The sequence below is a fragment of the Apteryx rowi genome, unplaced genomic scaffold (genome assembly GCF_003343035.1).
Source record: "Apteryx rowi isolate R43461 unplaced genomic scaffold, aptRow1 scaffold_0, whole genome shotgun sequence".
NCBI lineage: Eukaryota > Metazoa > Chordata > Aves > Apterygiformes > Apterygidae > Apteryx > Apteryx rowi.
In genome coordinates, this window is record NW_020447195.1 from 11,541,345 (window position 1) to 11,553,248 (window position 11,904).

Sequence of the window (11,904 nt, forward strand, 5' to 3'; positions counted from 1 at the left end):
CACAGAGCCTGGCATGGGCCGGAGGAGGTGGCTGCTGCAGGGCCTCATCCACCTGCTGCAGCTGGGGCAGGGCTGGAGGGAGGGATGGGTCAGGGGGACCCAGGCATGGGCAAAGGCTGGAGGGGGTGGTGGGGTGCAGCAGGAACACAGGTGGGGATAGCAGGGTGCACTGGGGACACTGGTGGGGATGGCTGGGACACAGATGGGGACCGTGGAGCAGCAGGGACATGGATGGCGATGGCTGGGACACTGATGAGGATAGCAGGGTGCAGTGGGGACCCCGGTGAGGATGGTGGGGTGCAGTGGAGATATAAGCGGGGGTGCTGGGGGCACAGCCTGAACCCAGGAGAGAGTGATGGGGACCCAGAGCAGGGTCCCATGCAGGGACGGCAGGGAGCAGTGGAGTCCTGGGTGAGGACACAGGCAGGGATGGCAGGCTGCAGTGGGGACCAAGGCAGCTGGGGTGGATGGGGACTAACCCCTCTGCAGCTGCGGCAGGAGGGACAAGGGGTGGAAAAGCCCCAGCAGAGCCTGCTTGAGGGTGCAGGAGGGTGTGGGCAGGAGCCGGTGCGAGGTGCCCACAGCCCAGCTGGGTGGCACAGGCCTGCTCTCCCCGTGGCTGGGCAGTGCTGGGTCTGGCAGGGTGATTGCCTGGCCCTGGCCACGGCGCCAGGCCTGGTGGATGTGGAGTGACTCTGCCGGGCACTGAACAGATCCACCTCCCCCCCCCCTCCCAGAGTGTCTCCATGCTCCTGCTCTTGGAGCTGGTTATAAGCAGGGTCGCAGGGTGAGGAGGCGGTGTTTTTTCCCCCAGTTTGTCCGGGTATCCCCACTGTGGGTGTGTTTCTGTTGTCTGCCCCTTCCTGGGCCTGAGRAAAGACAGGCTGCGGAGGCAGGGTGAGGGGCACAGATCAGCCCCGAGCAGGCTCGAGCCCCATTGCCTGCTTCTCTGTAGCCCCTCCAGAGGTCTGGCGGTGGTTTATTGGCAGGACCGTTTCCCTCTAATCTGTCCTTTCTTCCTGGTGCCTTAGAGCCGGCACTGCTCCCTCCCAGCTCGGCGGAGCTCTGTCCGCAGCGTGTGCTGGGGAAGAGCCGGGGCTCTGCAATGGATCTGATTCCTGGGGAATGATGCTGGGAGGAGAGCGGAGACAATGGCAAATTCCTGAGACAATGCACTGAGCAAGCAATGCTTTCAGGCTGTATTTTGGTGCTGTTTCTCCTCGTGAGCTACTGTGGAGCAGAGACTCCCCTAGTCTCTGTTGTTTCCTGCATGCATTTGTCTGCTGCTTTTCTGGGGATCTCCAACTTTGTTTCACAGTGTAACGTGCCCCTTGCTGGTGTTCCCTCACCGCTGGCACAATCACCCGACCCACCCCTTCCCCGGGGCAATTGCAGGMGGATCTGGGTAGCTGTGGCTGCAGGATGGGTGTAAACCCTGACTTTAATGTGCTTGAGGAGGTGGCGAGGGGGAGGGCAGCCGCCCTCCAGCCAGCCGGCTCCTCGGCAGCCCGCAGCGGCCCTTGACCCCGGGCAGGGCGCTGTGGGCAGTTGCTCGGGCCCAGCCGGAGCTAGGGCCACGCTGCAGCTGGGGTTTTGCTCCCGGGTCTGTGAGCAAGCGGTCTCCTGATCTGCTGCACCGCGGAGGCTCCTAAGCCAGTTAAAGCGGTAACTCTCAGCACTGACCCTCCAGGACATGCTGGGCTCAAGCTGCAGCTGAGGCTCTTTCTAATCTCGGGATCTGCGATTTGCTCGGGTGACCAGTCAAATGCGGTTTACTAAACCCATTAGTGAGGCTGGATCTGGTGCAGGTGGATATGACAGTTTAAGAAGTGTTGAATTATAGCTGAATAAATACTGCATGCGAGGGGAAGGCTTTTCCTTGGCTGGGGGGCTGGGACCTTGCCCGGACCCTTGCCGAACACCTCCCCCTTCCCTGATTTATTTGCACCGTCTCTGGCCTGGGCAGCCTCACGACTGCCTTGGCATGTCTTGTCCCCGGAAAATTGATTGCTGCACAGCCCTGAGCCCCAGCTGTGCTCCAGCCAGTCCCGCAGGGAAACTGAAATCACAAAAATACAGCTGCAGGCCTCGGGGGTGTAAAAACACGCTCACTAAAAGCTCTAACTCTGAGACTGTCCCGAATTAAGGCCGCTGCAAGAATCTGCTGAAGTTAGTTGTAATCAGGGCGCTCAGCACGCGCACGCGGGTGCGCTGCCCCGGGGGCCCTCCGGAGACGGTGCCGGTTGCTCGAACGTGTCCTCGGGTAATGGGCGGCCGCARGCGGAGCCGCGTACAGAGCTGCCGGCTCTGCTCAGCTGGGGCCTCTCCGCGCGGCTCGTGCTGATGCGTTTTTGCAGCTCAGGAATTCGTATCCCCGTTGCTTGCAAAAGGTCAACCGCTCTTTCACCGAATGTGGAAATGCCAAAGGGAAGGGCTGTGCTCCGGGGCCTCGCCGTGCTCGCCCGCCTCCCCTTGGCAGTGACGGGAGCCCGCGACGGGAGCCCGCACCCCTCCCTCCGGGGGCTCGCGCCCCGCTGCCCTTTCCCTGCCGGCCCCCGTGCCCAGACACGCGCCGAGGCTTCGCTCTCCCTGCCTGGGGCTGGAGCCCTCCGCGTCCTCAAATTGGGCGGCTTTTCCATGGTGCACTTGTCCCCGTGCAGGATGCCGGCTCTAAAGCCGGTCCCTTTGCTTGCTCAGCCCCATGTGCAGGCCAAGGGGCTTTTTGGGGCCGGATCGAGCATTTTCCTGAACACGAGGTGGCCCCAGCTGCTCCCGCCTGCCCCGGGAGTCATGGCATGCCAGGGAGGTGGGGGAAGGAGGGATGCTGAGCCCTTAATCACAGCGCTGACGTGACACCAGCGTCGCGTGGAGCTCTCCCTAATTATTTGGCTTTGYGAGACGTATAATGGATTAAAATGGCTGCAACAAGAAAGCAATTTTCTCCTTGTTCAAATGAAGGATTATGGAAAGATATCCCAAATTACCTTTTAGGAAAATTGTGCTCTGTGCCATTTGCTCTTAGACTGGCGGGTTCCTCCTGTTTTTTCATCTGGGGATGATGATCAATGAATTTGGTTATAACCAGGGCCTGGCTTTTCTCCGCGCACCTTTTTTCCTCCAACACTTGAAAACTGGAGTCCATAATTGGGACACCGTAAGGATGGAGCTGGCTCAGCAACGGAGCTGAGGAGGCGCCAGGATCGCTCGGGATTGCTTCGACTGCTCGGAGCGCGGTTGATAGCGAGGCCCTTGGCAGCCGGGGCTGAGCCTGCTTGCGGGAACCTGCGGCTCAACAGGTCRGAGCCACAGGGCTGTGGATCACTGGGAGGAGCCGGGAACGGGGCAAACCACGCCACYGACAACAAGCCCGGCTCCGGAGGGACGTGTCGGGGACGAGCGCCCGTCCAAGCCCTTCAGATTCATTCTGCAGTGGCTTTCATCGGGTTATTCTTCTTAATACAAAGGAGGTAGTAATTAGCCCTAAGAGCCCGCTCTGCTGGTTTCTGCCTCATCATCAGTTTTTCGAAAATTAAATGATTTTTTTTAAGTAATTGATTCCGTATTTCTCATGCAGCTGCTGCTGCGTTTGGTTCATAAAAACCTCGCGGTGCTCTGTCAGTGTGCACGAGGATATTTTTCTGGGTTGAAACACAAACTGTATGATCAAATGCATAACAAATAAGAATCAGCATTTCATTCTGGCAAGTTGATGGGAGATGAAATCTCGTTTTAATGAGAGCTGTGGAAGTGACAGGGCGATGGGAGAATAATTGTGCCCCCGYCGAAAGCAGGGGGAGGCTGAGGGTCACTTGGTGAGTTGCTGCCGAGCCGGGGCCCGGGCGCGCAGCGGACGTGGGGGTTTGGCGGCCCCCGGCCCGGCCCCGGCCCTGCCGCTGGGGCTGCGCGTGGCAGCTGCCGGCTGCGCGGGGCGAAGGCGCTGCTGGCGGAGCTGCCTGCGTGGGGCTGCCGCGCGCCGCTGCCAGTGGGACCGGGGCGATGACAAGCCCGGTTGTTGAGCTTGGTGACGTGGAGAGGGCAAGGTCGCTGGTGCCCGGACCTGGCGCGCAGGGGCCGGGGAGGGCAGGATCCCTCCGGGAGCCAGGCTCTRCCCAGGGACGCGGGGCAGCTCCGTGGGGCCGGCATTGCTGCCGGSAAGCCGCATGCGCACCGGGTGAAAAATTGTTCACGTTTGGAGAAAAAGCAGTTGACCTTTTGCAAGCAGAGGGGATACGAATTCCWGAGCTGCAAAACTGCATTTTCAGCCYGCAGAAGGCTGGATTCAGACCGCTTCTCCCTCTGCTTCTCTGTGCTGCTCCCTCGGTTTCCAGGCAAGTCGCCCTGATTTGCTCCGCTGCCTGCGAGGGGGGGCCCGTCGCTGAGCAGGTCCCGCGTGGCGCGCGGCCGCCGTGGGGTCTGGCAGGGCTGGAGGGGCCGGRAAGGGGCAGCGGGTGCTCGCGGCCGCCCCGGCGCCCTGGCGGCAGAGCTGGCCGCGCCGGCCGGGAACAGATGGCGGCAGCTCCCGGGAGCTCAGCCCTCGGTGCCGCTCGCTGCCGGGGCTGCTCCTGCCGCTGACGCCATCCAGGGCTCCCAGCCACGCGGGGAGGGCAGGGGGCTTCCCCCGCTTCCCGTCTGGATCCCTGAGAGGCAAATCAGCAGCGGGGGAGATGGGAGCCCGGGGACCGGGGCACCGGGGAGGGCCCAGCTTGCCCTGACCCCGCAGCTCTCCCGGAGCTCCCAGGCACCGCGGTGCCTCCGGAGCGCGGGCGCTGCAGCATCCCGGCCCCAGGCGTCCCTCCCGTGGATGCTCTGGGCATCCCGAGCAGGGWGCTTGGACACGGGAAGGTCAAACCCGGCTCCTCGCCCTGGGGGCAGTGGGGACGGGGGAAGCCTCTGGCCACCCTGAGCAGGGGCGAATTTGCCTTTTTCAGGCCTTTGCCCTGCGTTTGCAGCGCTGGCGAGCCCCGGCTGCGCGCTGTGCCCGCGGGCAGCGGATTGCTCCCGCGCTGCTCGGCACACAGGCCCTGGAGCCCTGGAAGGCGGGAGCCTGGCAGACGCGGCCTCCCCTCGCCGAGCAGTGAGTTATGGGCTGCAGAAAGCACTAAAATTAGCCGCTCCTTTGGAGCTGCACGTTAAAGCCTCATTTCTACACTAACGCAAACAAACAAATTGGCGCCCRGGAACCTGGCGCTGGCTGCGGGGTCCCAGGCCGGCACCCAGCAGTAATTGGCACGTAATGAAGCTGGGATGCGACTATTAAAATCGCATCATTTGCTGACACTGACGCCTTGTTCGTCTGCCAGCGCTCGGAAGGTCTTTTTGTGACTCTCTCTGCAGGACAGACGGGCGACTCTCGCCGAAAGGGAGGGCGCGAGGAAAGGCTGCTGCTGGGGCCGCGCGGGAAAGCGGCCTTTCGCGCTCGCTCGGGCAGCGACGCCGGTGAGGGGCGGCGGGGCCGTGCGGGGAGAGCAGCCGCGCGGGGCCGGTGCTCGGGCCGGCTCCGCTGCCGCCAGCAGGCGCCGCAGAAGGGAGCCATAAGGAAGGTGGCCCCGGGGCCGCGAGCACCAGATGGGAAGCCTGAAACCAGCCCGGCTGCGCCGCTGCCCCGCCGGGGCCCCGCACGGGGCGATGCCAGCGCCGGCGCCGCGCGGGATGCCTGGTCCCACCTGCGCCATGCCGGGAGCCACACGGGGCCGCGGGAGCCGGCAGCTGGAGTGCCGGGCTGGGGCGAGCGGGAGCAGCCCGGGGCCGGAGCAGATGGCAGCAGCAGGCGAGCGCGCGCGGGCCGTGCGGCACGGGGGCCTCGTGCACGGTGCTAGCACCAGCCACGCGGCGTCTGCCGGGCCCCGGCGGCCCCCATTGCATCCTGCCTGGCCAAGCTGCCGGCGCCATGCAGCCTGCAGGCACACACCACCGGCGAGCCCCTGGCCTGGGCAGCACCCACTTCCCGGGATGAGAAATGAGCTTTTTGGGGGCAGCAGGCACAGGAGGTCCCGTGGGAGCCTCCCGCAGCAGATGCAGGGTGGCTCCTGCCTCCTCCCTGCTGATGGACAGGCTGGAAGCGCTGGGATCGGGGCTTCTCCTGGCACTCGCGGGCTAATGGAGCCGGCTGACAGCGTTTTATGGATCTGATATCATGGCCATCAGTTTGCGTGACAGTTTTACTAGGTGGGGGGGGGGGGGGCGCTTTACAGCCCGCCTGCCTTTTGCTTGATCTTTCTGTTTTCGTCGTCCTCTTTCTCCCTCCTCTTCCCTGGGCGCAGCGGAGGCTGCGAGCTGGTCCGGGGCCCCGGGGTGGCCGCGGGCAGGTCCGGCCGGGGACGTCCTGCGCACTGGGCCCAGCTCTGCCCTCCTCCAGCCACGCCGTGGGTGCCCTGCACCCCGGCAAAGGGAGTCCCTGGGCGCCGAGAGGCAGCCGTGCATGCAGCCGTGCCACGAACACCTCCGCCGAGCCCTGGCTGGCGAGCAGATGGCCAGGACTGGCGCATGCCCGCTCCCGCAGCCCTGCCAAGAGCCGGGGAGCAGCCGGCACGAGTGCCTGGGAGCTCCCGCGGGCTCCTGGCGAGGTCTCGCCGGAGCAGCTGGTCCCTCCTTCCTCTCCCATCCGCGTGGCCGGAGGAGAGGGGAAGGAAAGACGGGCGTCGCGCCAGCCAGGACAAAAATATCCCCTTGGCGAACCAGCCGGGTGCGCCGAGGGCCGAGACCAGAGCCCCTGCGACGTGCCGGGGTGCAGAGCGCCGGCTGATCCCCGGCTGGAGGGTGGGAGCCGGACCCCGCGCAAGGGGACGGGCGCAGGGGAAACGCCACGGCCAGCAGAGACACGGGGGAGCGGGACGGCCCCRTCACGCAGCACGGGGCGCTCGGCCGGGGGCTTCACTCCAGCGCTGCCGACCACGGCTCCCGGGCCAGCGCGGCGCCAGGCGGCCGAGGCAGCTGGCAGAGCCCCGGGGGCAGCGGGGTGCTGGGCCGGGTTTGCAGGAGCTCCCCTCCACCAGCATCCCAGGGCCGTTGGCACGCAGGGACCCCCCCCCAGCTGCCCAGACCCGGGGGGCGGGATGGGGGTACCATGCTCGGCATCGCCACTGCGCTCGGCATCATCACCACGCTCGGCGTCGCCGCCCGCCACTCGTCTCACGGCTCTCCCTGCCCTCCCTCGCGCAGGTACCTCCGCACCCTGTACCTGGGGCTGCAGAGCCGGTGGCAGACGGAGCATCGCCGCCGCCACTTCTACTGGCGGATGATGTTCGAGAGCGCGGACATCAGCATGCTGCGGCTGCTGGAGACCTTCCTGAAGAGCGCGCCCCAGCTGGTGCTGCAGCTCAGCATCATGGTGCAGCAGAACAGCATCGAGCCGCTGCAGGGTGAGGGCGGCCGCGCCGCGCGCTCGTCCCYGGCTCGCGGGACCCCTGCCCCAACCCCACGCGGGGCCTGGACGGAGCCCGAGCCACTGGAGACTGCGACCGGTTTGGGGCTGGGGTGGCTGGGGAGGGGACCCCGGGCTGCTCCRGCCTGGTGATTGCTGTCGCGCCCCTCTCGTCCCTCCCCGTTGTCCCCCAGCCCTCCGCTCCCCCCGCAGCCCCGCTCTCACGGCCCCTCTCCGCTTTGTGCCCGCAGGGCTCTCGGCCTCGGCCTCGCTCCTCTCCCTGGCCTGGATGATCGCCTCCTACCAGAAGGTGCTGCGGGACTCGCGGGAGGACAAGATGCCCATGTCCTACAAGGGGGCCGTGGTGCAGATCCTGTGGCACCTCTTCACCATTGCCGCCCGCGCCATCGCGTTCGCCCTCTTCGCCTCCGTGTTCCAGCTCTACTTCGGCATCTTCATCGTYACCCACTGGTGCATCATGACCTTCTGGATCATCCAGGGTGAGACGGACTTCTGCATGTCCAAGTGGGAGGAGATCATCTACAACATGGTGGTGGGCATCATCTACATCTTCTGCTGGTTCAACGTCAAGGAGGGACGGAGCCGCTACCGCATGTGCATCTACTACATCATCACGCTGTCAGAGAACGCCGCCCTCACCGTCCTCTGGTTCCTCTACTACGACCGCAAGATCACGTCCGACTTCGACGCCTTAATCCTCGTCTGCGTGGTCAGCTCCAGCTTCGCCCTCGGCATCTTCTTCATGTTCATCTACTACTGCCTCTTGCACCCCAACGGCCCCATGTTTGGCCCCCCGTCCGGGGGCTGCATTTTCCAGGAGCCGCCGGCCCCGGCCTCGGGGCCACCCGCGGACGTCGTCACCAGCCCCCCGCGCTCGCTGCCGCGGACTACAGGGGGGGAGCGGGAAGGGGCGCCGGGGGACCGGGACAGCTGCGTGCCCGTCTTCCAGGTGCGGCCCTGCGCCCCGCCGCCGCCGGCCGCCCGCGCCCCGCGGACAGAAGGGCCCGTCATCCGCATAGACCTGCCCAGGAAGAAGTACCCGGCCTGGGACGCCCACTTCATCGACAGGCGCCTGCGCAAGACCATCCTGGCGCTGGAGTACGCGTCGCCCACCACGCCGCGCCTGCAGTACCGCACGCCCGGCGTCCCCCAGGAGGTGCTGGAGTACGAGACCACCGTGTAGAGGCGAGGGGGCCCGGGGCCGCACGCCTGCCCGCCGCGTGCCGGGGCCTTCCGGAGCCCGGGGGCTCGGCGAGCCGGGGAGCAGACGGGCCGTGCCGGCCCCGAGTGAGCGGGGCCCCGGCTCGCYGCAGGGGCCAGTCCCATTCCTTAGCGTTTTGCCTTTTTTCTGTTCGCCAGCACTGACGTGCCCCCGGCGGCCCCGGGCAGGAGCCGGCGAGGTCTCTTGGTGCTACCGCCCCGTGGGGGCACGTGGGGCCCATGGCTGAGACCTGGCTGCCTCGTCACACCCCACAGCATCCCCTGGGGTGGCCAGCCCAGCTCCCACGCCGAGGGCTCATCCCCGCGGCGATACCTCACCCGTGCCTGAGCCCGGAGCAGCCTCGCGGCGCTGGGCTCCCGCCTGGTGCTGGCTGGGGAGGTCAGTGGTGCAGGATGGTGCCGGGCACCGCGGGGTGCGCGGGGGCACCGTGATGCCGGCCGGTGCCCAGCGCCGGTGAGGGGCTCCGGGCCGGGCTGGGGCAGCCCCGTGCCGCAGAGCGGGGATGCGCCGGGGTCCCCAGCGCGGTGCCGGGCGGCGGGAGCACGCTGGGCTCCCATGCGTGCCCAAGGCCGGGGCACGGGGCATCCTGGATGGGGAGCACCCATGGGTGCTGCCACTGCCCAGACCCAGCTCCAAGCCCGCGCCGGGAGCAGGATGCTGGAGCGGGGCTGCGCTGGGGGTGCGTGGGGGGCTGCCCGTGCCGAGGGGAGCCGGCCGGAGCTGGGGCAGGGCACGGAGCGCCCGGGGCGCCGCCAGCCGTGGGGCAGGCTCCGCGCGGCCGCGCTGGTCCCGCTCCCCGCTGGCGTTGGGGCTGCGGCCGGCCGAACCCGGCCAGGGCCCAGCTGGTTCCCGTGCGGCCCCGGGGCGCCGCACCGGCCCTGCCGCCCCCGTGGGAACGGCTTCTCATCGCGTTTTGTTTGTTTTCACCTGACGGTGAYGTTTTATGTGACATTTTCTACCTCCGCCGGCGCTGATGGGGCAGGCAGGGCCCGGCCGGCACCGCGGGGGCCGGGGGGGGACACGGGACCGGCGGTGCCTGCTGGCGCCCGGCCGCTCCCAGCTCGGCGGGGTCCCTGGGGCAGGGTCCCCCCGTCGCTCCCCCTGCCTGGGCTGGGCATCACCGTCCGTCTGGGAGTTTCCGTCCATCCCCTTCCATCAGCAGCAGCCTCCCTACCCCTTCGCTGGTGCAAAGCTGAGCCGGGATCTGGCCTCCCCCCCTCCTTTCCCGCTGCCCCCGGGAAGCACCGGGGGGGGGGGGTGTCCCTGTGTCCCTTCCCCAGGGGCCGGGGTGCACGGTTGTGCCTGGGTCTGGGTGCAAATGTGTCCCCGTCCCAGGGACCAGGGTRCACGGCTGCACCCAGGTCCAGGTGTGAGTGTGTCCCGGTCCAAGGCACCGGGTGTGAACGTGTCCCCGTCCCCGTCCCTGCACCCTGCCTCCCCCAGCCAACGGTGCGCGGAGGCAACCGCGTGCTCCTGGCCCAAAGGGCTCTGCTGAATGTACCTGCCCCGCGCCGGCGCCGTGTGCCTTGTCCCGCCGCCCCGAGGCGCCAGCGCGAGGCCCCGGCCCCAGGACACTCCGGGTCCCGCGGCAGCGGCGGCGGCGTGGGGGAGCCCGGATCTGCAGCGCCCGGCCGGGATCCCGCTCGCCCACCGCCGGGCCGCGGCTCGCGCGGCGTCGGGGGCATCACGTTGCTTTCGTTTCCCATTTCTCTGTAGCTCGAAGGCCCGGGATGACGGCAGGCTGGGACGGGTCGTTGCTTGGGTCACTGGTGCTAACTGGTGCTAACTGGATGCCTCGGAAAACCCTTTCGGAGGAGGCCRCAGAGCATCGCTGGGTCGGGGCAGCGGGCTGGGCCCCGCCGCGACCCGCGTGCCGCCTCCGCCACGATTCATGGGCCAAACCCGGCTCGGCACAGCCTCGCTGCCCCGGCAGCCCCGTGCCGGTGGCTCCACATGCCCCAGCGGCTCCATGTGCCTCGGCAGCATCATGTGCCCCGGTGGCTCCGTGTGCCCCGGCGGCTCCGTGTGCCCCRGCGGCTCCGTGTGCCCCRGTGGCTCCGTGTGCCCCGGCGGCTCCGTGTGCGCGAGGCCGGGACCCCGCGAGCCTCCAGGTTCGGTGGCTGCTTTCCGAGAAGGAGGCTCGTGTTTTCCTCAGGGAACCGCTCCTGGGGGGCACCCGGGGGGCCGGCAGGGTGCTGCGTGCCGGCCAGGGTGCGGGACGGCCCTGGTGGGAGCCCGGCCCGGCTCGCAGCTCCAAGTCACCCGCGTGATGAGCTCTGCGGTCCTCGGAGGGAGGAGAAGGGCTGCGGCGGGTCGTGCCGGWGCGGCGGCGGGTCGTTACCGCTCCCCCAGGAACGGTTGCCTGCGGCAGAGCCTGGAAGCTGCCTTTGCCGGCACTGGGGGACGCGGAGGCCGGTGGGGCCATGCCGCCGCCGCGCCGCAGCCCTGCGGTTCCCCGCGCGGCCCCGGGGAGGGCAGCGGCCGCCGGCACCACCGCGGCTCCCCTCTCCAGCGGCGGCTGGAGCCCAGGCACAGCGACCATCCCCGTGGGGCTGCCGCAGCCCGGCGCCATGCCGGCGAGGTGCCAACCCCAGCCAGCAGCTCCCGCCGGGCCCCATCCCTCCGCCCGGCCCCGAGCGCGGCGGGGGCGGCCGGAGGGGTCACCCCGGGCCGGGCACCAGCCGGGCTTCGCGTGGGTGCCCTGCGGGTGCCGCGTCCCCGCCGGCGAGCCGGGAGCCGGCAGCCCGGGGTCGCTTTTCTATGCATTCAAGCCACGGTATCCTCAGCCTTCGGGCTGCTCCCAGGCGCCGGCACCCCGGCAGCGCCCGCGATGACGCCCGGGCAGCCGGCTGCGGCGCGGCGTGCACGGGGCGGGCGACTGAGCCTGCGTGGGTGCCCGCTCCCCTGCTCGCGCTGGGGCCGTGCCGTGTTGTGCCGGGGGGAGCCGAGGGCTCCCGGCCCTGGCGCGGGCTGCCCCGTTGCCACGCTCCAGGCTGCCATGTCCCCACCGGGGCGGAAGGACCCAACCCGAGGGGAAAATAAACCTCCGCTGCCGGGAAGGGGGTTTTCGATGCCTCCCCGTCCGCCCGGCCCCGTCGGTGCTGTGCCGGCGGCAGCACCGATCCGGCAGCGCCCCGGCCCCCGGCACGCCGAGGGGGCGGCTCCGGCCGAGCGCGGACCCTGAATGCCGGGGCAGGGGGTGCAGCCGCCCTGGGAGCCCGGATTCAGGGAAGGGGGCGAGGGCCGCACCGGGACCAACCGCCGTCCGCTCTTCGCCGGGGCCGATGTTTTGTTCGGAGCG

At 68.3% G+C, this 11,904-nt stretch overlaps 1 protein-coding gene across 1 annotated transcript; it reads left to right on the forward strand.

Annotated features, from left to right (window-relative positions):
* Positions 1-34: 34 nt before the first annotated feature.
* On the forward strand, positions 35-8,564 carry XKR7 (XK related 7). Its single transcript, XM_026057335.1, has 3 exons — positions 35-76; positions 7,157-7,358; positions 7,612-8,564. Exons 2-3 carry the CDS (start codon positions 7,235-7,237, stop codon positions 8,562-8,564), a joined length of 1,077 nt encoding a protein of 358 aa, XP_025913120.1. The 5' UTR covers positions 35-76; positions 7,157-7,234.
* Positions 8,565-11,904: the final 3,340 nt, after the last annotated feature.